Source organism: Ruditapes philippinarum, unplaced genomic scaffold, assembly GCF_026571515.1.
Source record: "Ruditapes philippinarum isolate M1 unplaced genomic scaffold, ASM2657151v2 ctg3107_1_1_1_1, whole genome shotgun sequence".
In the NCBI taxonomy this organism is placed as follows: Eukaryota; Metazoa; Mollusca; class Bivalvia; order Venerida; family Veneridae; genus Ruditapes; species Ruditapes philippinarum.
Window position 1 is genome coordinate 87,851 of NW_026859100.1, and position 27,080 is coordinate 114,930.

The following is a 27,080-nucleotide window of genomic DNA, read 5'->3' on the forward strand; positions in this document are numbered from 1 at the left end:
AATGACATCTCCTCATAAACCACTAAGCCAATTTCATCCAAACTTCACAGGAATGATCCTTTGGTGGTCACCTTTAAAAATTGTTCAAAGAATTTAATTCCATGCAGAACTCTGGTTGCCATGGCAACTGAAAGAAAAAACTTTAAATATCTTCTTTTAAAAAACCATAAGAGCTAGAGCTTAGATATTTGGCATGAAACATCTTCTAGTGAGTGTCTACCAAATTTGTTCAAAAATAAAAGCCCTGGGGTCAAAATTGGCCCCGCCCCGGGGGTCATTGATTTTCCCTATATGCATATAGTAAAAACTTAAAAAGCTTCTTTTAAATAACCCAAAGAGCTAGAGCTAAGATATTAAGCATGAAACATGTTCTTATGGTGTCCTACCAAGTTTGTTCAAATAAAAGCCCTGGGGTCAAAATTGGTCCCGCCCGGGGGGGGGGGGGTCATTGATTTTCCCTATATGCATACAGTAAAACTTAAAAAATCTTCTTTTAAAGAACCCAAAGAGCTAGAGCTAAGATATTTAGCATGAAACATGTTCTAATGGGTGTCTACCAAGTTTGTTCAAATAAAAGCCCTGGGGTCAAAAATTGGCCCCGCCCCGGGGGTCATTGATTTTCCTTATATGCATATAGTAAAAACTTAAAAATCTTCTTTTAAAGACTCAAAGAGCTATGGCTAAGATATTGAGCATCAAACATGTTCTAAAAGGTGTCTACTAAGTTTGTTCAAATAAAAGCCCTGGGTCAAAATTGGCCCCGCCCCAGGGGGTCATTGATTTTCCCTATATGCATATAGTAAAAACTTAAAAAATCTTCTTTTAAAGAACCAAAGAGTTAGAGCTAAGATATTTAGCATGAAACATGTTCTAATAAGTGTCTACCAAGTTTGTTCAAATAAAAGCCCTGGGGTCAAAATTGGCCCCGCCCCAGGGGGTCATTGATTTTCCCAAGATGCATATAGTAAAAACTTAAAAAATCTTCTATTAAAGAACTCAAAGAGCTATGGCTAAGATATTTAGCATCAAACATGTTCTAATAGGTGTCTACCAAGTTTGTTCAAATAAAAGCCCTGGGTCAAAATTGGCACCACACCCGGGGGTCATAGATTTTCCTTATATGTGTATAGCAAAAACTTAAAAAAATCTCTTTGAAAAAACCCAAATAGCTAGAGTTAAGATATTAAGCATGAAACATCTTTTAGTGAGTGTCTACAAAGTTTGTTCAAATAAAAGACCTGGGGTCAAAATTGGCCCCGCCCTGGGGGTCATTGATTTTCTTTATATGTGTATAGCAAAATCTTAAAATCTTCTTTGAAAAAACCCAAATAGCTAGAGTTTAGATATTAAGCATGAAACATCTTCTTGTAAGTGTCTACAAAGTTTGTTCAATAAAAGCCCTGGGGTCAAAACTGGCCCGGCCCAGGGGTGTCATTGTTTTTTAACTATATGTGTATAGTAAAAACTTGAAAAAAAATCTTCTTTTAAAAAGGCCAATGAAGCTAGAGCTTAGATGTTTAGCATGAAACATCTTATGGGTGTCTACCAAGTTTGTGCAAATAAAAGCCCTTGGGTTAAATTGGCCCTGCAACGTTGGGGGGGGGGGGGGGGGGGGGGCGACCTCAGGGCCATCATGGCCCTCTTGTTTCATACTACCTATCACTTGTTTCCATTGCTGAAAGGTTGTCCCACTCAAAATGATTGTCTTTATTTCCCCTTCCCCTCCCCCCCCTCCCCCCCCCCAAGCCTTAACCTCAATAATGCTGATTATATACTGAAAGTAAAGGTACAGTGGTACTTAGAATACTGTAAGTTGATGTAGGTAATGTATGGAATGCATCGTGCATACTTCATAAATAACTTATTTGCTATGACTTGATAAAGGTTAAATACCAATCTGTCTAGGGTAAATATTTTGTAAAATAGCTAAGATGTCAATGTTTTCCTCCCTTTTAATGTAAACTTTAAATGTAGCCTCTTTAAATATTTAATCCTCGCATGATGCAATCTTAAAAAGGGATTAAACTCCTTAAGATTGACCGTTCCAAATGCCTTTCCCTCTTGGATTAGCCTACGGGATAAATTTTGATATTGCACTGTTGTGTAAGTTGTAATAGTTGACGTGTTTGATATATTCACAAATATCTACAACATGTTATATGTAATGACATCGTTTCCTGATTAACACTGATAAATACCACCAAACGTTATAACTACTGCACATGCATAAAAACATTGAGCTGTATAGGTGCATGCATGAAAACAGCTTTTGTGTGAGAATCACCACATGTTGTGCAGATTTACAGTTTGTTTTACCTTTTACTATTATCGATCTGTGTAGTATGTTTTACTTTAACATAAACATACCATTGGGAAGTTATAATGGCTTTAAAAACCTTGGTGTAAAGGTTCAGTTGATCAATGCTGTAATAAAATATGAGCCGCGTCATGACAAAACAAACATAGTGCGTTTGCGACCAGCATGGATCCAGACCAGCCTGCGCATCTGCGCAGTCTGATCAGGATCCATGCTGTTCGCTATCAGTTTCTCTACTTGTAATAGGGTTTGTAAGCAGGCTGGTCTGGATCCATGCTGGTTGCAAACCCATTATGTTGTTTTTGTCATGACGTGGCTCAAATGTATTTCTACTGATCAGACCCATAACAGTGGATTACGATTGCTTTATGCTTTAAAGTTATTACATACATATATATAATCCAGGTGTTTTTGCACTACTTGATCTTTCATTGTTTAGAATGTTTTAAGAGCATTAATCATGATACCTTAGAAAAGAAAACACCTCCCTGCCAGAAATTATAAATACCTGTTTTATTCCTTACATTTGTATGCACCTATGGTATGGATTTTTCATTTATAATTTAAGCCTGCCTTTTCCCCTGGCCACAACTAATCTCTCTAACCCAAATTGCCTTTTATGAGTTTTGCCTACCAATGCCTTATACTGTAACCAAAATGATTTTTGTTATATAATAAAGTTCCTTCTACCTCTTATATAAGAATTTTCCAAGTGCATATACACTTAAAGGGAATTGACCTATAATGTTCTTAAAGGGAATTGCTCTATAATGGAAGGCCTGAAATACTATAAGTACTTATCAATATTGATAGTATCTAGTATTAGACATAACAACAAACTTCGATAGAATTATATATGAATATTTTTGGCAAGTGTGAATTCTATACATGATCTGATATTACATATATTCATTTAGCAGATAATAAAATTGTTCTAAAACAGAATGCATGTATTATTCTTCATTTTTTAAATGTACATACAAAATCACTAAGATCTTTATCAACAGTTTGATTTTTATTCAAAGAAATATCCAAAGATACCTTTCTATTGTTTTTATCAATATTTGAATTATTTTTATCAATATTGGAATATTTGGAAAATTTGCCGATCGTAGACCAATCCACTTTAAATGGCAAATATGCCTTTGTAGACCAATCCACTTTAAAATGAATTCACTTGTATTTCATACTTCTTTTCAAATGAATTTTCTTTTATAATTTATATCTCATTTTTGCTACACAGTATGCTGACCCAGTGGCGGACCTGTTGGACAAGTGGGGAGTTTTTAGGGCGCGTTTATTCAGGGAATCATGTGTCTTTCATAGGGGTAACTATGTCAAAGTAAGTATAGTTATTACATAGATTTGACACTTGGAAACTGATTATTAAACAAGCTGATAAATATTAAGCTGCAACTGTTGTAGCCATACATAAATTAAAACAAGACGCTCCTTGAAGGGCGTTTCGCAGCTCTCCATTCTCCATTCGAGCCAAGTCTAACAAAGCTTGTCCATAACAGAAGTAGGCATCTGCACATTTTGTTATCTTTAATAAGTAATTGATTGATTGATTGGTTGATTGATGAATAAACAGATTGATGGATGGATCTTTGAATGATTGTGTGATTGATTGATTGATTGATTGATCATAAACATGATAAACTGCATAATATTACATGTATATGAAAGGACTGAGTAGAAAAGACTTTGTTTTATAGCTTATCTACGAGGGTTTATATTTATCGCTATTTTATTACTTTATATACATTTTTAGTATTTGAGAATGTTGTGTTTTACATATATGACATCTGTTTGTTAAGGTACTTGTCAAAGAATGTTTTGTAATTTTAACAGTTGTCCTTCATAGAGAGGCAAAATATGTACATGTACATACAAATATATATAGAATGTTTAAAACTAGCTAAGATGAAGTATGGAGGCTATATTTGAATATTGGAATGTTTTTCGATAGAATTTTTAATGCAATGGTAAATCAGTGATATAAACTCTAACCATGCAGGAAGCAACTGAATCTTCCCCTGCTACCAGTGCAGACCAATATTGGCAAACACATAACGTCTGCGCTATTATCTATTTTAGTCTTATTCAGATTTACGTTGAATTTTTTTTTATTCTGTCCAGATTGAAAGATAGACAAGTCCATTTAAGATATTTAGCAGGGAAATGGTTTAGATGAAAATGGAAAGGTTATTTTGAATGTTATAACAGAATTTTGAAGGCAATGTATTGTTTAATCATGGTCTGCACTTATTGCTATTCAGTCAGTACATATTTTGACATTTTCCCATAAAAGGATGAATGTATTTGTCCGGATTTAAAAAAGTGACAATATTGAGTGTGGTAATGGTCCAATTATTTGGTTTATTTGAATCACATTAACTAATTAAGAATAACTAATGAAGATAATTCTAGCACACACTGACATTGCATCAAAACATATCTATGATACAGTCAAACCTTGTTTTGCTCGAACTCGGAGGGTTCAGGCAAAACTGTTTCGAGAAATCGGTAGTTCACTGTAATTAAAATGTTTACAACATAATCATGAATCAGAAAGAAAATCAGAATAAAGTCAGAATACATGTGTAGAGCTCTATATATTTATTATGTTATAACGGATGTATATGTTAATTTCATTTTTTCAGGACTTAAGTCGACTTGGACGTGATCTAGGTCAGGTGATAATTATAGATAACTAATTTATATGTTTATTACATTATTTTCAGGACTTAAGTCGACTTGGGCGTGATCTAAGTCAGGTGATAATTATAGATAACTGATATATATGATTATTACATATTTTCAGGACTTAAGTCAACTTGGACGTGATCTAAGTCAGGTGATAATTATAGATAACTGATATATATGTTTATTACATTATTTTCAGGACTTAAGTCGACTTGGGAGTGATCTAAGTCAGGTGATAATTATAGATAACTGATATATATGTTTATTACATTATTTTCAGGACTTAAGTCGACTTGGGCGTGATCTAAGTCAGGTGATTATTATAGATAACTGATATATATGATTATTACATATTTTCAGGACTTAAGTCGACTTGGGCGTGATCTAAGTCAGGTGATAATTATAGATAACTGATATATATGATTATTACATATTTTCAGGACTTAAGTCGACTTGGGCGTGATCTAAGTCAGGTGATAATTATAGATAACTGATATATATGATTATTACATATTTTCAGGACTTAAGTTGACTTGGACGTGATCTAAGTCAGGTGATAATTATAGATAACTGATATATATGATTATTACATATTTTCAGGACTTAAGTCGACTTGGACGTGATCTAAGTCAGGTGATAATTATAGATAACTGATATATATGATTATTACATATTTTCAGGACTTAAGTCGACTTGGACGTGATCTAAGTCAGGTGATAATTATAGATAACTGATATATATATGATAATTACATATTTTCAGGACTTAAGTCGACTTGGAAGTGATCTAAGTCAGGTGATAATTATAGATAACTGATATATATGATTATTACATTATTTTCAGGACTTAAGTCGACTTGGACGTGATCTAAGTCAGGTGATAATTATAGATAACTGATATATATGATTATTACATATTTTCAGGACTTAAGTCGACTTGGACGTGATCTAAGTCAGGTGATTATTATAGATAACTGATATATATGTTTATTACATTATTTTCAGGACTTAAGTCGACTTGGACGTGATCTAAGTCAGGTGATAATTATAGATAACTGATATATATGATTATTACATATTTTCAGGACTTAAGTCGACTTGGACGTGATCTAAGTCAGGTGATAATTATAGATAACTGATATATATGTTTATTACATATTTTCAGGACTTAAGTTGACTTGGACATGATCTAAGTCAGGTGATTATTATAGATAACTGATATATATGTTTATTACATATTTTCAGGACTTAAGTCGACTTGGACGTGATCTAAGTCAGGTGATTATTATAGATAACTGATATATATGTTTATTACATTATTTTCAGGACTTAAGTCGACTTGGACGTGATCTTAGTCAGGTGATTATTATAGATAACTGATATATATGTTTATTACATATTTTCAGGACTTAAGTCGACTTGGACGTGATCTAAGTCAGGTGATTATTATAGATAACTGATATATATGTTTATTACATTATTTTCAGGACTTAAGGTAGAACGCGACACTTTGCGAACTTTAGAGTAGCGTCTTGAAAATTGGCATGCAAAAAATTGACCATATTTCTGATTGGATTTCGTTGATTTTATTTCAATAGTTTCAGCCAATTTTTGTACACATGACGTCAAAGTTGACCATCAAAGCCCGTTTTTGAACATGACGTCGTTGCGTATCCTTGGCAACTGTTACGGGTATTTTAACGCCATTGGCGGACAAAATATCTTAAATCCTACAGCATTCGACGGAAATTATTTTTTCCTTTAAGCAGATATAAAATTTATTGTTTTACGCCGAAAATTGTTTGAGAAATGGAAAGAAAATTGTCAATTTTGTGTAAAATTTGACGTTCAGTTTAGCCGCAATTTTCGGCTTTAAAGCGGCTTATTAAAAAATTCCTGAAATAAATTTTTGATTTTTTTCTTTAAGCGTCCTTTAAAATGTATATTTAGTCAAAATATCTAAACAAATTAGGGGGTCACCGACTCAATTTTTTCGGTACACATGATTTTATTTCCCCCACCCCTTTGGAAAAAAGTCACGCTATCACGGGGCGTTTGGTTTTTTGATGTTATTAAAACGATCGCCCTGTGTCAAAATCCCGCTTTTTACGGCATTTTACGCTATTATGACCACTGCGGAAAATATTTGGATACAATAAAGGACACGGAATTCCGTATATTATAGATAGACAGGTAAAAATAAGTGAAATTTGATGTACGGGACCGTATATCATGCATATGTATACGACTAATATACCGTGATCCGTACACTCGTAATATGCGGGAACTTTGAATGAAGTTCATATTTACTACGTATTTTTTTTTAATTACACGATCAGATATTACCAAAATATGTTTTTTTTTATTCTTGTAAATACAGATTTTGTATATAAAACAGTGAATAAAGATGTACTTCAGAATTACCCACTTTCTACAAGAGGAAAGAAATAATAGTCTGATCTGACATTTGTCAGAATAACATTAAATAGTAAAACTTTGAGTAAAATGTAATATTTAACATGTATAAAACATGTGTTTTATTAACATGTCAGTTGCATACTGATTAAATAGTTAGTGAAACATCGACAGATCCTCTACAGTGCCCATAGCTTGTACAGACAAAAAAATGACAATATATATTGAAATATCTTTATTTTGTATAAAGATTTACAACGCAACACTCCTTTGTGCAGTCAGTATCTAGCTCAGGGCCGCCGGTTTGCTAAAATCCGCAAACCTGTATTTACAGCGTTTCATTATATTTCATGTTTAAAGTACTGTTTCTAAATTTTCCTGTTCAAAATAAATTCTACCATAAATTTTGCTACACAGTGAATAATGAATATTTGCAAAGGCCGATTTGATAGTAATGTTTTTAATACAGCGTTTATGGCGAATCCTCAATTAATCATTATTTCTAACATTATGATATTCTAAAATGATAAGCAAAACGAGAGAATATGTATTACAGATACTTGTAGAATCGAACGTGCTACATCTGTAATCCAACACCCACTGAGCTAACGTTTCAAGCATGACTGTTTGCTTCACGCTAATATAATTGACTTAGTTTCATTTATGAACCGTATATTTTAATTTGTCAATATTTCGCCAATTCTGTCAAATTGTTGCAATAGTTTTTGATTACAAGTGAGATTCAAATTCTGGTTTTTAATAGGTGAAATAAAATACATATCACTCACAGTATATCACTCATAGTGTGGGTAATGCAAAATGTATAGATTTGCAGAATTTCTTGTAGACTACGTATTAATTTATGATTGAATTTCCGTAAATTTCTAAATTTACATAAAAATATATAGTTGCTTTTTGTTCCTTAAGGCATATTTCTCGATTCAAGTTTATTAATCTTATTGTATTACAATATCAAAAAGGAACACCGCAAATGTTTACTCTCAGCTGTATTTATTTTTGTTTGCGCAGCGTACGCGTTGCCGTTGAACGCCTGACGTCATTTTCTTTACATGCGTCTGTTTACAATTCCTTATGAAGTTATTAATCATGCTTAAAAACAAGAAAAAAAATCGTTTGTTTTTCGTACAATTTTAAGTATTTGCAATGGAACATTGCTGTAGTTGTTTTATATGTATTAGTAAAACTCTAGAACAATTCTCCTGATAAGCTGAACATTGTTGCCGCACTTTGAAGTCTCAAACGTATCTGCATACGTCGAATTTCGTTACAAAATTACTCACGTGTGGGGGAAATAAAATCACGTGTACCGAAAAAATTGAGTCGGTGACCCCCTAATTTTTTTTGTTATTTTGACTAAATATACATCTTAAAGGACGTTTAAAGAAAAAAATCAAAAATTTATTTCAGGAATTTTTTAATAAGCCGCTTTATAGCCGAAAATTGCGGCTAAACTGAACGTCAAATTTTACACAAAATTGACAATTTTCTTTCCATTTCTCAAACAATTTTCGGCGTAAAACAATAAATTTTATATCTGCTTAAAGGAAAAAATAATTTCCGTCGAATGTTGTAGAATTTAAGATATTTTGTCCGCCAATGGCGTTGAAATACCCGTAACAGTTGCCAAGGATACGCAACGACGTCATGTTCAAAAACGGGCTTTGATGGTCAACTTTGACGTCATGTGTACAAAAATTGGCTGAAACTATTGAAATAAAATCAACGAAATCCAATCAGAAATATGGTCAATTTTTTGCATGCCAATTTTCAAGATGCTACTCGAAAGTTCGCAAAGTGTCGCGTTCTACCTTAAGTCGACTTGGACGTGACCTAAGTCAGGTGATAATTATAGATAACTGATATATATGTTTATTACATTATTTTCAGGACTTAAGTCGACTTGGGCGTGATCTAAGTCAGGTGATAATTATAGATAACTGATATATATGATTATTACATATTTTCAGGACTTAAGTCGACTTGGACGTGATCTTAGTCAGGTGATAATTATAGATAACTGATATATATGTTTATTACATTATTTTCAGGACTTAAGTCGACTTGGGCGTGATCTAAGTCAGGTGATAATTATAGATAACTGATATATATGTTTATTACATATTTTCAGGACTTAAGTCGACTTGGACGTGATCTAAGTCAGGTGATAATTATAGATAACTGATATATATGTTTATTACATTTTTTCAGGACTTAAGTCGACTTGGGCGTGATCTAAGTCAGGTGATAATTATAGATAACTCGCCAGCTTCCTATATCTTCCATCCTGATAATGCAGTAAGTATTCCTGCTATTTTTAGAAGCATTACTTTTGGGTTTATCTTCTTGAATGTAAACGGGAACAGGATCCCACCTCAGTCTTCGGATTCTATCCAGCTAGCTTACTAATGATTGGTGGTCTACTCAACTGCTTGCTTGTGCCTGAAATAATGCACAGCAGGTAACGTGGTGTGTTAGTTTAAACATAGTTATTTAAGCTTGATTGCGAAACTTATATTAATCACTTTCGAGTCCGCTTCCTGGAAACAATCCATACTGGTGTCCTATCATAAAGAAACATGGTCGTATTTACCTCTCATTTTAGCATCAAACTTTTCATTTCTAGCATTGCACTCCTCATTTTTCTTTCGAGAAAGGTTGTTTTTATTGTGAAATTGTACTACCTTTGGTACAATCATGTACTTCTTATTCTGGCTTTCAAGCGATAATAAACCCTTTTATATAATAATTCTTTTATTTTTACAGGTACCTTGCCAGTCTTGGTTTGATGATATGCAAGATACTGAATTACTAGACCTTATACCATTTTTCGAAGGACTTGCTAAAGTCGATGACGTGTATTCAGTGTTACGAAATACGAACAATACGGATTCTTCCTAGTATTCGCTCCATGTATATTATATATTGTGTAGTGTACGGGTGTATGAAGTCAGTTTTATATTTGAGCAAATATTTCACTGGATGCCAGGACTTCATCGATGAAATATCCCTCGGGGGAAAATTTTTGCAGAAGAAAAAAATATTTACGACTTTTAAAAAGATTTTATTTATGGAGTTAAATCTGTGGTCGGACATTATTGAAATAATGCAAACAATTATAGCATTTTGTTATTTCTTGGCCGAGTTATTTTTGGTTTCTATAAATAGCTTGGAAGAAGTGACGTGTTTTTGTAAATGTTAATCAAGAATAACTATAGTCATAGACTAATAGAGGTGAAGTTATATCAAACCGTATAAATGAAATAATAGGATGAAAATAGGAAAATTGCAGTAATAGTTTACTCCGGGATAAAGAATCCGTATGGAGATATTAATAATGAAGCCTTATGTATAAAGAAGCCCCGTTACAAGTGATCACTGATAACAATAACATGACATTCAACTATGAATCAATTTATGTCGAAAACATTGTAGGTATATGAAAATATGTATAAAGAAAACAGAAGTGACGTCTGCCAAATAGTTAAAAAGGCTGAATTGCATTTGTGTGAGTGTGTAAGTTCTATGTAAAAAAAAATATTGGTTTGCATATGTTAAGCTCCTCAAGGAGAAAAACACGGACTATTGTTAGAGAATACATTCTCAAATGTTGCTTAACAGAAATAGCCTAAATTATTACTGTGTTATCTTTCGCCAGTTTTTGAATAAAGTGACTCTGATTGAGTTCATTTTTTAAGGAAATAAAATTTATTTAAATTAAGAAATATGTTTATATATTTAAAAAAGTAAAATATGAATTTTGAAAATTTAGGTGGATTTTATTCTAGTAAATATTTGATTTTGATGCGAGAAGTTATATTATTCTAGTAAAAAGTTACTAACAAATTATGTAAAATATATTTATTGGTATAGAAGTCTGTAAAATTTTGTGGTTTTTATTGATTTTTTTGCTTTCCATGCAACTGGATATAGAATACGAAAAAGAAAAATAACTCTTGTCTGAATAATATTTGAACCTTACATAGTTACTTCCCATTGTTTTGCTATGAAATAAAATTTACCGATAAAAATATGATACATTCATATTAACATGACGATTTTCATTGTTTTTATTCTAGAATTTTATTTTAAGGCATATTTACTGTTCATTAGTAAATTTCCACGGGGTTTTGATATATATACATAAAAAAATTTATATTTTGAATAATTTACAGTGTAACTTGGTATATGTTGCATTTACATTATTAATATCATTTTAGCTAAAATTTGTACTAGAATTTATAATGTCATTGGAAGCACTTATAACAGCATTGTTCTTTTGTTGAAATATGCGTTTATTTGATCTCTCTTTGTTTTTTTTCATCTAGTTTCACAAAGTAGCTTTTAAAAAGCTTGACAAAAAAAAGTCTTGAGTTACAAATAATTTTTTTGTTTTTTGTTTTTGGGATACCTCATTTAATTAGGACTGTCAAAATCTTAAAGAAGTGATCTATTTTATATGAAAGTATTAAGAACTTGCTTTATGCTGCAATAAAATATAAAATGTCCGATTCTATCGAGTATTTGTAAATTTCATATTTTATACTTTTAAAGCAGAGTTTTAGGGTTTTTTCCTCCAGAAATCAAAAGATTTTATTTGTTCATGTTTTTGTTCTTCCAGAAGATTGGTAAAGGACTTGACAATATTTTTTTTTTAATGAAAATAGTCAATTTTTTTTAACTTAAATGGTAAAAACTCACAATTTATATACCCAGTGTTGCGATGAAATCAATGAAAATGTAATGCCATGGACTACTTTCTGTCCCATTAAGCCCCAGTGCTGTAATTTCATTACTATGTTACATTTTGCCATTGGATTTTCTTTCCTCACAAAGTATTACAATTTTCTTTGTCTTATTCATCTTTTATACTACAGTATTTTTTTTTCTATTTTTTGAATGAAATATTTTGTAATATGTTTTGACTTACGGGCCTATAACATACTACATACAGAATTGAGATAACACCTACAAAAAAATAACATCTAAAACATTATTAAAAAATATTGTAATTTTTGGTTGATTTTAGGATTAAAAGGGGTCTCTATATTGTTTTTGCATTATATTGTCGGCAAATTTCATTTTCTACCTGAATTCTTTAAATTAGACAAATATATGAAACAATTTTATGTAAAAAAACGTATATAGCATTTAGAGAAAGATGGAGGTCGCTTTAACCTAAAAATTACTGCACTGGAGGTAAACATTTGTGGACATAGTACTTCCTGTTGAATAAACTGTACTTTATTTTCTTTCATTATAAACCATGGAGGCTTCATATTTTTATACAAGATCATGTTACATGTATATATGCAAAAATTTAAAAAAGCAAGTTACAATATAGTGTGTAGTCATGTAACCATGTTATAATTATGTTATATACCGATCAATCATGTTATAACTGCTATATACTATGAGACTGGGTTATGTTTTCATGTTATAATTGAGATATAGCACAGTCATGTTTGGTTGTTTATTTTATAATTATTTTTTTATTTTTGTTTTGTTTTTTTCTAACAAATGTTTCAGTCATTAACACGTAATGCATATTTTTTTTCTCATTCGCTTTTTGGATAAACAAATTACACCATTTTTTACAGGGGTGCATTTAGCATTGTTAAATAAAGACCACAGCAGTAACAAAAAAACTCTAATCCATTATGCATAATTGGATGAATTAATAAGTCATGAAATCATAGTTTCTGATCTGTTTCATCTGCGAATGTTCGGAAATTAAAACATTCAATTTTTTAGCTGTGTAAACAGTTAACATGTGACAATGCCCAGGAATTCATTCTTTGTATCACAATCTATTGTTGTCTTTGGAATCACACACTGTGCTTGAAATTGGGACAAATGCCTTGCTCATTTTCTCAAATTCATTAAAGAGTTACAGACCTTGATTATGGTGTAAAGAACAATAACCAGGTACTACTGTTTTGCAACTCAAGAGTTGTGTGCCTTTTTAAAATAATGAATCAAGCGCTTACAACTTTTAAAAAATTCTTGGGGTGAAAAAATGATTTCCAACTTGTGTAAAACATACAAGGATAAGATATTAATTTATCACAGATTAAAGAAAAAGTTTTGTAAAGCATTTAGAAAAAGACAGTTACATTTGTTGTATAGCCTGAATGCTGTTAGTTATAAGGTATGTTAATATTTACCAATTTAAGAGAATATTTTTATGAGCCAAATTCTGTTAAAACACTCATTACTTTCATGGCACATAGGTTGTGATGCTAAATAAAATATCCTCCTATAAGAAGAGTGCTCTCCTTTGGCAAATGTACCCTTTACAATGGAGGGAGGGGTTAATATCGGTGTCAAGGTCAAATGAATCAGATACTAGACTATTGTCCAAAATTCATGATATCACTTGGTGGGAAACAGGTCATCTTTCACATTCTTGACTAGACATTATACCGATGGTGGGCTTAATTTAAAAATTTGAAATTTTTATGCCACCGCAGCACTTTTTTGACAAATGCAATCTTGTTTTTTTTCCTATGTATAATATTGAACTGTTCTAAATTAAAAACAGAACTGATCAGTTATACAAAGTTGGCATAATGATGGTTGAAACTTAATACATAAGAATGTTTTATATAGGACTGGATACTGTGTAACTGTTAATGCTACATTTTTTTAATGCCAAATTGATCCCTTCAAAAAAAATGCAAGGTAAACGTTTCTAAAAATAGTATTTTGTCTATTTTTAGGACACTTAATTAGATGCAAGAAAAGAATTTCTAAAAAAAGTCTAGTTTGGTTATTTTTAGCATGCATTTGAATTATTTTTTTTTGTGATTCATAAATTCATTGCGCTAGTTGTTATTTGAGAGTCATTGATACTTGAATGCTGTGTTACAAAAGGGTAGTGTTTTGCTTGTCAACCGTACATAATCAGAGGTTCTGTATTTTATAAAACAAATAATTGCGTGCCTTTGTTTTTTGTATAACTGTACTTTTTTTAATGAGAGAGAAGTTTTAAACATTTTCATCTGCTATTATGAAATAGAGTTTGTTTGATTGACAGTGTATGAAATAGTCGTAGATGTTTTCTAAGAAATATTGAGAGTATGTAGGTGATTTTAACATTTTTTAACATGTTTCAAACATAAATTTGTGACACATTTTGTTCAGCTGAATTGTTAAGTTCTTTTATTTTATCCAAATTTAAGTTTTCTGTTCCATCTCCTCAAAAAAGTAGTCCTTCATTTGTTCCTATTAAGTTTTATTTTTTATGCTTTTGTATCAATTAATATTAAATTTGCTTTTTTATTAATTATCAGTATTTTGCATTAAGAAACATGAGGCATTTTAATATAAATAATTAAGCAGATGTGAATTATCCTTCATCAAGAGTTGTAGAAATTGAAATTAAGTGAGTTTTTTTAATGATCATTCTTTCTAAGAAGTGGCAGTTACAATCAGAGGGCATTAACTCCATTTGCATTGTATATAGTTGAAAGACAGAGGACCTGCTTTGATTGAGCAGAGTAATTTGCACCATTTACACCTTAATCTAATACTAAAATTCTCTTTTATTTTACTATAATATGAAAAAATTGACCCGCCAGACAAAACCAAAATGATGCGTTGAAAAGGATCCTGCGCGCAACAAAACCCTATAAAAAGGGGAAAACGGGTGAAAAACCAGTCCTACGAAAGTGGTTTTCACCCTGGCCCGGGACCCCAAATTGTGGTCCAAAAGGGCTTTAATTTTTTGGGTTTTGTCGGGCACGGTCATATGTCTACTGTAATGATGCTATGTAAAGAAATTTTAGAGTGATAAATAAATTTATCTTTTTTAAAATCCAGCAATGCAATAACCATGACTCCCTCCCTGATTTTTTTTTTTAATATAATTTTTTTTTTTTTAATCCACCAAAAGAAATTTTCAAGAAAAAAAAAAAATTCTGGCAATTAATTGAATATATTTGTTTGTATTGAATGATGAATAAATTATTCAAAGATTTCCTTAATTTCATGCAAAGCAATGAATAACAGTGAGTGATATAATTTATATCTCACTGTTGACAATGAATTATACAGTAAGCTAGCATCATTATTTTATATAAAAAAAACCTTTATGCAGCTAATGAAATGCGAAAGCAGTATTATTTTGATGATTTTTTTTAACAAAAGAAGATAGAAAAAGGTAACATTACTGAACCTTGTGACAGATGGACTGTGGTTAGCTTTTGTCCACTTGGTTATTTTTAGAGCTTTATGGGAATGCATATATAATCAATTTAGTTTCCAATACATAAGTTAAAGGTTCAGAAAGAGTACAAAATGATAAAGTTACTTACTGTCATTGTGTGTCGTTTCTTCTGCCAGTTACTTTCTTATTAGAACATTCTTTGTTACACAAAATTTAATTAATACACAAAAAAGTAATATGTGTGTTGTGTTAAAAATAAATGAATATTATATAATTATCACTATGAAGTGAAATTTTCAAGAGTATTTTTTGTTCTTCATTTTTAAAAAGAAAAAAAAAGAGAGAGTAAAATTCAAGGTTTTGTGCATATTAAAGACTTATAGATTATGCATCTATGACTTGATTTGTTATAAATCCTGACTTTTGCTGTGTTAATGTTCTTTGTTTAGCATCATTATCGTCATATCATTTTTTGATATTCACACCCCCCACCACCACCCTACCCCCCTGTTTCTTTAGAGGCATCTTAATATGTTACTCTGTTTTTACCATGGTTTTAACCTTCACTTTATGAAACAGTTTTTATTTTTTTGAACTGATTTGTAATTTATTGTATATAAATTTTTGTCATATATTATTATTATTATATATATAAGTATATATATAGTGTATAGTGGATCTACATAAGCGGAGTCAGAGATCGTTATTTTTGTTACTGTGACTACAAAAATATGCATTATACTTTTGAAAAAATCATCATGTAATCTTTCATACATTGGTAGCCAATTGTTTAGTTTATTAACCATTAAAGATGTTTTTGGTTATGTATAATAATGTATAATACAAACACATTTCTTTATTTCTAGTAATTAACCCAAAATTAACCCAAAGATTATAAAGTCTTAATAAAGATCAATAAAGACAAAGTTTTTATATTTCTAGGTAATTCAGCCCCATGAAGAGAAAACTTAGCACTTATACAAAATTGTTGGTCAGAAAACCTTTAAAAAGGAGAATTTTCGAATTCCAGGTACTGACTCATTAATTAAGACAAATTTGCAGTTTTAGATGGCAAGTTTGACCTGTTATTTGACCTTAAAGACAATTTGCCTTTTATGAGTTTTTGATAAATTTTAGACAAATTTTCAAATTTCTTGAAAAATGACACTTTAAGACAAAGGTCGCTGGGGGATAAACGTAATTTTTCCAACAAATTAAGCATTGAAATTTTGTTCCTCTTTTTCTGGCTTAAAGAAAAAAAATGTTCTAATAGGTTTCATTATTAACAATTTTATAAAAAGATTTAAAAAAAAACACAACATATCTCAAAAGAAACTACAGTAAATTATCTCTATTAAACCAATGGTCCTAATAGGGAAATTGGGGCTTATAGTAAAAAAGCCCTTTGGCTTAAAAATTAATTGGGCTTAAATAATGAATAAGTATTTGTCTAAAAATGAATTGGTCTTTAAATTTTTATAAGCCCCTTTGGTTTAATTGTGTTGGGTTTTAATAGTGAATAAAAAACTTGTGGTCTAAATGGTGAATTGGTCTTAATAATGAATTAAGTCTTAATAAGCCACTTGAAGAAACTACATGTATCAGGAAAGTTGATATGTTGTACCAGTAACTTTTTATATTTCGGAATAAAAATGCATTTTTAGCTTGTAATCTGTTCTTTACCTAGTCTAGAGTACTAAATGTGCGTTTTCCAAAGACTTAAAACTGGCTTCCCAAAACATTTACATCAATAAATAACTCATTACAAACTTTATTCATGGTATGACTTCATCGTAAAATTCTCTTTTTTTTTCATAGCTCAGTTATTAAATATATTATTGATAGCTTAAAAAATTTTCCCCATTAGATTAGGCAGGCATTGAACTTTCTGTAAACTTAAGTTGTATCCCATCAAACATTGGAATTTGTTAAGTAAATTTTAGAACTTTTCAAAAAACTTTATTTTCTTTAGTGATAACATTTTTCATTAAAATATACTGCCTCTCAAGAGTTTCTCATTTTATTTGTTAGGGAAAAGACATAAACATACAGAATTGCCAATGCTTGTGACATGTCGTTAAAACCCTGTGGTTTGGCCACATGATTAAAGATACCCCGAGTAATTATGTTGCATATCTGTTACCCACCTTAGTCATTGCCTTGCAAAATTTTGTTCTTGAATACAGTTGAACTTAATTATCAAGTTGTCAGTACTGTATTGTACTATAATGGAAGAATGAATTGTATTTATATTATTAAGAAGTTAATAAAAAAAAACTGTAGAGAAGGCTGTGTAGGTATTCATTCTGGGTAGATTATCTTTTTCAGGCCTGTTGGTGGTCTGTTAAATGACCAATGGCCCAATGGGCTTCACTTTTCATCCCGTCTCTGATGTGTATTAACTTATTTTACATAAGATTAGATTTATTCATTATCAAATAAAAAGGTCACAAAAAGTAAGTTTTTGTGACAAAAATGAAATTGCTGAAAATGATTTTTTTCACTTTGCCCAGTCTCGTCAAAATCTTGTTCTCGTTTGCCACTGTAAGATCTTGGCATTATTGACCTTTAGTAGAATGTTATCAGCTTTTATAAATGGTTCATTGGTTAAGGTTTAATGTTGAACTTCTTTCTATATAAAGCTTTTCAAGTTAAGATGTGTGAAAAACTTAAGTGAAATTTGAATTGGATTGAATTTTTTAGTCTTTTTAATAGATTCATATTAAGAATCATATATTATTTTTACAGTTTGTTAAATGCATGTACTGTAGTTTGAGGCAGTATGCTTAAGTTCAGCTAGAAGTTGATTTGAAACTCTAAAAAGGTATATTATGTACCTCTTTATTGAAGATTCTTTAATTTGATCAGAAACTGATTAAATTGCTAAGCAATAAAGTATGATATGAATAGTAACTTTAGTCATACTTTACATATAATGTGAACAGTTGAATATTTCATAAAAGGGACTCCACTGAACTTTTTTTGACAGAAAGGAACTGGAAATTTTTTATTTTTTTTTTTTGAGAAATGTGTACAATTTGATGAAAGTCTGAACTAACAACTTGGTGTACAAAATTTGAGGACATTTAGGCAATACGCTTACTCTTTTCTGTTCCAAAAATTATAATAAATTTAATTGTACAGAATGACAAAAAATTTAAAAGTGTTTACATTCAAATCAGGCAAAGAGTTGCACAAAAAAGGTGAGAGAAAAACAAAATGAATTTCAATTGAATACTGAGTATTCCTCTTCTTTATCGTTTACATATTTTGCCATTTCAATTGTTTCAATCAGTTTATGTAAGAATATGATGGAACTCCATATTTTTTATGCAAATTTTGGTATCAGTTGAGCTCCATGTTAGTCTATATATTTTTAACATATATATTTCAAATATTTTTTTTTGCACAATTTTAGCTGTACTCTCAAGCTTTGATTTGCACACAATATATGTTTAAAGGCTTTATGCTACATATTTCATACAGACAAATATAGGCCTAATGAAAACTGCTTAGTAGAATTTTTATATGATTTTTGAATATGAAAAAAAGTAACATTTTTTGGCGAAAACAAAATTGGCGGATCACCAATCACGAGATCGCGTTGTATGTCCTTGAATTTGATTTTTTTATTGCTTATTTCAAGGGCAGTTTTCATACTCTGTATATTCGTCTATGAAAATTGTAGTATATGTCTAATTTTGCAGTTTAATTTGGTCTATATAAATCTTTCATTCACACTTAGCTGAATGTCCTTAATTGGTTATAAGATTATCATCATCATCATGACATCATCATTATCATCATCAGTTATCATCATTATCATCATCATTGTGCATGATAATCATTTTCATTATTATGATTATAAGTGGTGATTGCCCATTGTGATTGGTTAATATTCAGGTAGTGGTAAAAAATGAATAAATATTGGCATTTTCTGTTGGATTTACTAAACAAATATTGTACAAAATCAAAGTTTTACTCTTGTGCTAGCAGCATATGTTTGGTATAATAAATGGAGGGGCCCCTTAGTTCCTACTTTGCTCGTAAATCAGTGATGATACATGATTTTAACAGTGTTGGTCTGACACAAAAACCCAACACCAGCAACAAATAACAAGTACATGTGCAATGTGGTATGCATGTTTTGCAAAGTACTAGTACATAACATGAAACTTAATGAATTCTTATTTAGTGGTATCTGTGGCAAAGTGGTTAGGGTCATTGATGTCAAAACACTTGCCGTTCACTGCTATGGTTTTTTTTTTGGGGGGGGGGGGACTTGGGGTTCTTTCATTTGAGGAAGCTGTCTAGGTACCTTATAGAACGTTAGCGATTCTACTCAGATGCCAGTTTGTGCCTGAAATAATGAAAGGTCTTCCTCCACCAGTAAAGCTGCCATTTACTATGTTGGTGTCATGTAAACCCCCCCACTCCCCCACCCCCCCAAAAAAATAAAAATAAAATGAAAATCTGATTTCTTATGTCAGGATGCTTTAATTTCTACCATATACATTCTTTTTATGGTCACAAGCTGTCAAAATAAACAAAATGAACAAAATGTCAGAAAATATGCACAAACAGTATCCGACCCTTGAGACATGTAATTTTAACAGAAATTGTCAATTTTTATTACAATAATTGCCAATTACCTGATGATGTATATGAGGATCATTATTATACTGTAGATATTTAGCCTCCCTATATACAGACATATTCATGATTTACGTACATTGGTTATTAACAGTAAATAGATAAATATGTACATGTTAAACAAAACAAAAAGCCCTTGTATAGATATAGGGGTTTTAATCATGAAATATTTTGTATTTTTTCTGATTTTAACATGAAATAAAAGAATAATATTCATTTTGTTTGTCCTTTTGTTTCATACTGAATGCATTTGTAAACCAGTTTGAGGAATATTACATTAAAGGAACTCCACTGAGGTTCAATGGCCCAAAACATAAAAAAAATGAAGATGAAGTGTTCATATGTTGCTAAGTAACAACCTTCCTTTAAACCTTTGTAAAATTATTTCTAGATAGTGTACTTTTCAAGTTTTCATGCAGTACAGCTTGAGCTTTTAGGATCGTTGTCCGTCCGTCGTCCGTATGTTTGTCGTCCGTCTGTCAGCAATTTATGTAAAATAACATCTTTCTTAAAACCACAAGGCCAAAATGATGAAACTTAGCAGAAATTATTTTTCTGCTTGCATGAAGCTTAAGTTTATTTCTGTCAGCCAGGCCTTGGGAATTTTAGGAAATATTAAACCATGTTACATGACCATACATGCTTGTTTTTCCTTCAAACTTTTAAACGTTTTCCCGTTTTACATATGTAAATATAGATATGCATAAATATTAAGCTGTAAATATACAGTAAGCAGCATCATAGTGCGTCTTGTACACTCGTTTGCCATCAACCACAATTTTGCACGTGTGTAGTCCAGGTGACTGACTGACGTCACATCCGGGGTCACTGTAATATAGAGGTGCTCGTGATGTTGTGTCACTCAACCAACCGCAGCTGTAACACAAAATATTTAACATTTATTAATCTTTGCATCGTGATTAAAATAAATTAATCATGCAAGTTAAAGAAAATTCTCTGCGCTAGTTTAATTTTTCCTTCTTAGCCAATGTAAAAAATGCACTAGGCCCTACCCCTAGAATTTTTTTTTTAAATCCCATAAAATTTGAAATTCTTTCTAAGATTAACTGGGACAAAAAATAAACGAAGAGTATTTTGAAAGCATACGAAAGATTTCTAACAGATTGATACCCGGTTTATATTCTTATAGCCGTACAAATTTCGGCGCCAAAGGGCAAAGGTGTGACTGAGGTGTTGTACTAAAAAGCTCAAAACCATATCGGCTTTCAGTCAGTGCTAAATCAGCGCAGTGGTGTATTTTCAAATAGCAGAGGCACTGACTTCAAATGGACATGCAATTCAAATTTGCACAGCGTTGGGTGAGTGGGGGTCGGGCCAGTTGAGCTACTCCTTTGTCCACCATTAGGCCTATCTCAAGTAATTGTCCTGATCGAACGACCCCCCCCATTCAATTTTTCAAAACAAATTCAGGTATGTCAATGGCAACAATCAAGTGATAAAAATATCACGTATATTTTTTTTATATACAAACCAACAAAGATGGTAGCCTTCATCTCTGATATTTGACAACTCCCTGTGTGTTGCTAGGCGACCATCAAGTGACTGACAGAGCTCCTCGGCCTCGCCAAACGTCATTAATCTGGAATCACTGAACTTGACAGCGGATACTGTCCAGACGGTAAAAATAGATTATTAGTTATATATGAGCCGCGTCATGACAAAACCAACAGTCTGATCAGGATCCATGCTGTTCGCTATCAGTTTCTCAACTTGCTATAGGGTTTGTAAGCGAACAGCATGGATCCTGATCAGACTGCGCGGATGCTGGTTTTGTCGTGACGCGGCTCATATTATTTTGTTGTTACTATTCAATACAGAGTCAGTTACCTGAATAATACAATCAAAGGGCTGCAAGCTCTGTGGTATTTTCTGATCCCTGCAATCTAAATCGTACTGTATATCTGTATGTGTTTTCCTGCATAAGTTTATTTTTATGTACTATAAGTCATCTTGCAGGGCACCAGAGTTTGATACATACGGAATTTTGCATAACTAGAGTTGCATCAAAAAATAATTTATGTTCATTTTTTATGATAGCCACACTTTATCCTTGCATATCGTGGCTATTTCCTTAACAAAGACACTAAAAAAAAAGAATTAAAAAAATGTTGACTCGACTGGGATTTGACCTCTCACATATCAAACGAGCGCGTTACCCTTGCACCACGGAGAAGTTTTAAAATCAAAAGCTGAATAAAATTAAGTCATTCTAAATTTAGAATTTCCATTGCATTTCGGGTTAGGGTAATTTCGAGGTATTTTGTTCAGGGTAAACCTGTTGTTTAAATTTGAAGTAAATAATTTAGCGAAAATCTCCTCGCCCAAACAGTCCAACATGTAGAAACTATATATTCAACTACTCGGCAGTCAGATTTATTTGTGTAGTATTCGGTAATCTGGGATATCCCAGGGTAATCGACATCGCTAAAAATAGAATTTTCATTGATTAAAATCATATTCATCCGCGTAATTTGTGAGTGTGCATTTATTGACAACTCTATAAGCCAACGCTACTTTAAAAGTTTGAAGGTGTAGTAATTTGTTGGACACTTGTAACAAAAAATTGTTCTCTCTTTTAAATTGATGGTTTTTAAGCAGTTTTGAGTGAGAACTAATTTGCGTTGTTAGGACTGTTAGGAAATTTTGTGTTAGACCGTGGATGTTAGCTATGTATTATCTGATCTGCGATCAGAAAATACAAAAATCAAAATATAATATGGAAGCATCATGCCTCAAAATTTATGCTAATTTTCATAAAAATTTTGAAAATGTATATAAAAATAAAATATTGTGAAATGAACAAAGACAATAATTTACACATTGCAAACAGCACTTTGATGTTAATTACCAAAAAAAAGGTCAAAATATGCAAAAATAGAAATTACTGCGTTAGTTACGCAGTAATTTAAACTGAAAATCAGTCATAAATCGCACATAACATGTAAATTATTACTTGAATCTTGATTCATTTTACTTTTCTTATCTTAGTAAAATTTTCTCAAGTTTGATTTGTCTTAACAATTTTCGCTCATCTGGAGGCATGAAGCAGTATACATGTACATATATGTATACTATAAGTATTTTTTTAACAGATTCATATAAATATAATGTAGAATAGTAAAAATTAGCAGTTAACAAACCCGATCAACCTTGCTTATACACGTAATAAAAGCTGCAACAAATTTATAATGTAGTGAAAAATTGAAAGTAATTTCATATATTTACAACAACCACAGAGCTATATTTATAACAAAAGCCCCTGCAACAACGTAATTGTTAAAAATAACAAGGAACTTGGTGCGCATATCAAGAACGTGAAAATAGTGACCTATTTTAAGTCCAAGTTGAAAAATATACCACAAGAAAAGAAGAATCGACTTTATACCATGTTGTTGATTATTTTCTTTATTGATGCAGATTTTTAAATTACAATCTTCTGTTGTTGAGACTACATTTGTTATAACTGAAATGCTTCTTTTCGGTATTAAAAATGAAGCAGGCCTATGCAAAAGCGCAAAATACAATTTATGAAGAAAAACAGTTTTGTTCTAGAGTACATTTTTTGTTGTAATTTATAGAGATAATTAGTAAAATAACAAACAAGTTAACAAACAATCAATATTCACAAATAAATGTCAATGTAGAATATTGTTTCAACTTGACACGACATACTGACCATGCTTGGTAAATTCTATTTAAATGTTTGCTAATTAAAATAGAAGGAAAAAATGAACTTACTTTTCATATGCTCGCTTATCCATAAATGATCACTGGATTGGTCGCCATCTGCCGGCACAAGAGTGCTGTTTTGTTGTATGTAATGACGACACACTTTCGTGATTTCATTAAACATTACAGCGTGACAGTCCAGACATCTCCTCAGACAGTCAAATCGTGAAACAGTTCCAGATTTACTGCGGAACTCGTCTCCTAAAATGGCGACGCTTCCGGCCCGAAAAAAGTATCGTCCTTGAACATTTCCACCTTCTGACGAATATACAGATAAAGCATGCACACAAATTAACAGGCTGACTAAAATAAAATAAGTATTCATTTTAAGAAATAATTTCTTGCTAATATTGGAATGGAAACACTTTTCGTACTTATTTTAGTGAAATAACAGTGAAAATCACGGACTTTAATTTACAAGTCCGAGGTGAAATCTGATGCCGGTTTAAGAAAAGTGAATATTGGAGAAGGAAACGACTAAATGAATTAATTTCATGGCTATGAACGTTGAATAAAGATGTCAATATGTGATAATATTGAAACATTATCTTTGTCGTATGACCAGTGTTCCAAGAGATACGTTACTTCAATACATTTTAATTAAGAAATTGTTTGCTTACGATACCGACATGACCAGATAAAAGAACTTGTTTTCTCCTGCATTGAATTAATCCAATTTGTGCCCTCGATGTGTTTCTCTCCTAATGTATTTTTGTATCAAACTTATTTATTGTTCACCGAAAAATTGACAACGTTCATTGTTTTCTATAGAGATTTTGAAAATTCAAAATATTGATAGAAAGTTGAGAAGATGTGCACAAATGTATAATATATATTAAAAATGATGAATTTTGTTATTTTTAATTTCCTTTCTAAATATCATTGTATCTAAAATAGTAACCAGTTCATCTTTTGTTTACTTCTTAGGTTGCTTATAAAAAAAAACAATGATACAAAACTTTTTTTAATTCAACGGTTGTTGAATAGCAGAACAAATATTTTAGCATAACATGTCAGATTACAGAAAATTAGAATTTATTATGTACTTACAAATGAAATTTTGAGAAATATAAATGAAATAAAATGTGTATTTTCATTTTCCGTATTTTCGTTGTAATGTTTTTTTTTCATTGCAGTGAAACATATTTTCCGTATTTTCACTGATGCTTTGCCGGACAATTTTCTTCTTAATTCAGCCAATACACACATTTTTAAGTGAAGTCTTTTAAATTGTAATATCATTAAAAAAAGGTATTTAAGAAACAAAAAAACTCTTTTTTTCTATAAATACAGGATTTATTTTCATTCAGTGGTATGAAAATTATCATATTTCACTCGTGGCTGCAGCCCTTATGAAATATTTATTTTCATACCACTAGATGAAAATAAATCCCGTATTTATAGGGAAAAAAATCTTAAATATCCTCTATTTATATACTTATGAAGCAATGTCTCCCTTTCAAAAAAATGTATATGAAAAAAAGAAATAAATGAACTAATATGTTGACATTGATGTGAAAGTCAGCAACCAACGTATAAGGTAATACATGCAAAAAACCATATCAATTTTTACTTATCTTAAAATATTACAAATGGGTCAATTAAAATTTTGAATAAATTAACTTATGAGCAGAAACATATAAAACTTACTTTTGGTTAAAACATATTTATTCCCAAAAGTATATATAATGTACATACAAGTAATCAATAAACAAAATATATTTACAAAATGGAAAAGGATAAGAACGAAAGACGAGCCTCTTTCAAACGTACTTTAAATCATTCTGTACCGATCGACTTTAGTGGAATTATTAACTTCAGAAAACCATTGTTTATAATATTGATCATATACATGTATGCGTTGGATAAGAGACTTAAGAAAAATAGCATGAGGATTATCAAATAAATAAAAAAAATACCTAAGTCTTGTAAGATACATTTTACATCATTGGTCCATTTATCAACAAATCGATTGTTACTTTCCGTCATCATCATAAGTTTATACAATCAAAGCACTGAAAGCACTGGAGGAGCAATTGTGTTAACAAGTTGATACAAAAATGAATCAGGATTCTCAACAGTTATAAACCAAAAACTTAACAATACATGTGCTAATCTTCGTCATAAGTTTATACAATCAAAGCACTGAAAGCACTGGAGGAGCAATTGTGTTAACAAGTTGATACAACATTGAATCTGGATTCTCAACAGTTCTAAACCAAAACTTAACAATACATGTGCTTATCTCAAAACAAGAAGGGGTGTCTATTTCGGTAATAAGTATGATGACACAATAGTAATGAAAGCCTGTTTCAGAACATACGATATATGTAATAAAAGTCAATTAAACCATTACTTTAGCCGATTATTTTGTTAGCACAGTACCCAAAACGTATTATTGAGACTGTAATTTGGCGCTTTTAGTAATAAAGAAAACAATTAGTAAAATCTTCAGTAATTACGTACATGAACATTTTTATTGACCAAATCTAAAAAATGACATTCATCTAACATTATACTTCATGGTGTTGGAATGTCTCTTTTTTCAAAAGTTACTTAAACAATTTATGTTTTTTTTTTCTTTAAAAAATGTTTGTTCATGTACAGTGGTACAGTCTAAATTTTCCAGAAGTTATGACATAGGTTTTTTCAATAACGTTTTAACAATAGCATTCACACTCTGTGCAGTCTGTTTTACATGTCTAAAATAATCTAACTGCATTGTATCACTTCTATTAGCAATTAATGCTATATAAATCAAGCAAATTAAAATTCCTTTGAATAAAGTAATACCCTCAATTAGCTGCTTAGGAAGCGTATAATACATAGAATTAAAGGAACACCAATGAGGTTTAAAAGCATAAAGCACAAAATTTAAATTTCATACATAGATCACCTGGTATACTTGAAATAGAAAGATACGCAAAAGATAATTTAAAAATATACTGAGAAATAGATTGAAAATCTTATTTTTGTGTTATTCTTAGCCCGATTTGAAAGGTGTTGAAAGGCTTTTCAATTTTGGATCATTTTTCACAATAAGGATTAT

General features: G+C 31.0%; 2 protein-coding genes across 5 annotated transcripts in view; one reads left to right on the plus strand and one right to left on the minus strand.

Moving 5' to 3' along the window:
* The window catches only part of LOC132755215 (CTD small phosphatase-like protein), a 29,924-nt gene extending 16,293 nt beyond the window's left edge, over window positions 1-13,631 (plus strand). Inside the window, exons 5-8 of one of the 4 annotated variants that reach the window (XM_060746027.1) lie at window positions 3,561-3,659; window positions 5,707-5,739; window positions 9,703-9,756; window positions 10,225-13,631. In XM_060746027.1, the coding sequence (XP_060602010.1) occupies window positions 3,561-3,659; window positions 5,707-5,739; window positions 9,703-9,756; window positions 10,225-10,359 (321 nt within the window). In that variant the 3' untranslated portion in view covers window positions 10,360-13,631. Of the gene's footprint in view, window positions 1-3,560; window positions 3,660-5,706; window positions 5,740-6,030; window positions 6,064-6,431; window positions 6,465-9,669; window positions 9,757-10,224 lie in introns of all 4 variants that reach the window. The other 3 variants (XM_060746029.1, XM_060746028.1, XM_060746026.1) reach the window with 3 other exon arrangements.
* A 7,275-nt stretch (window positions 13,632-20,906) lies between these two features.
* LOC132755224 (uncharacterized) lies at window positions 20,907-24,450 on the minus strand. Its single transcript, XM_060746042.1, has 3 exons — window positions 24,041-24,450; window positions 21,774-21,909; window positions 20,907-21,157 (listed from the first exon to the last, which is right to left on the minus strand). The coding sequence occupies exons 1-3, from the start codon at window positions 24,354-24,356 to the stop codon at window positions 20,992-20,994; spliced, it is 618 nt and encodes a 205-aa protein (XP_060602025.1). The 5' UTR covers window positions 24,357-24,450; the 3' UTR covers window positions 20,907-20,991.
* Between the last annotated feature and the right edge of the window lie 2,630 nt (window positions 24,451-27,080).

Coding starts and splice junctions, on each gene's coding strand:
- LOC132755224 (XM_060746042.1), bottom strand. CDS start 24,356: ATGAATACTTATTTTATTTTAGTCAGCCTGTTAATTTGTGTGCATGCT. Junction 21,910..24,040: donor GATAAGCGAGCATATGAAAA/GTAAGTTCATTT, acceptor CCGTCTGGACAG/TATCCGCTGTCAAGTTCAGT. Junction 21,158..21,773: donor GAAGGCTACCATCTTTGTTG/GTTTGTATATAA, acceptor TTTGTGTTACAG/CTGCGGTTGGTTGAGTGACA.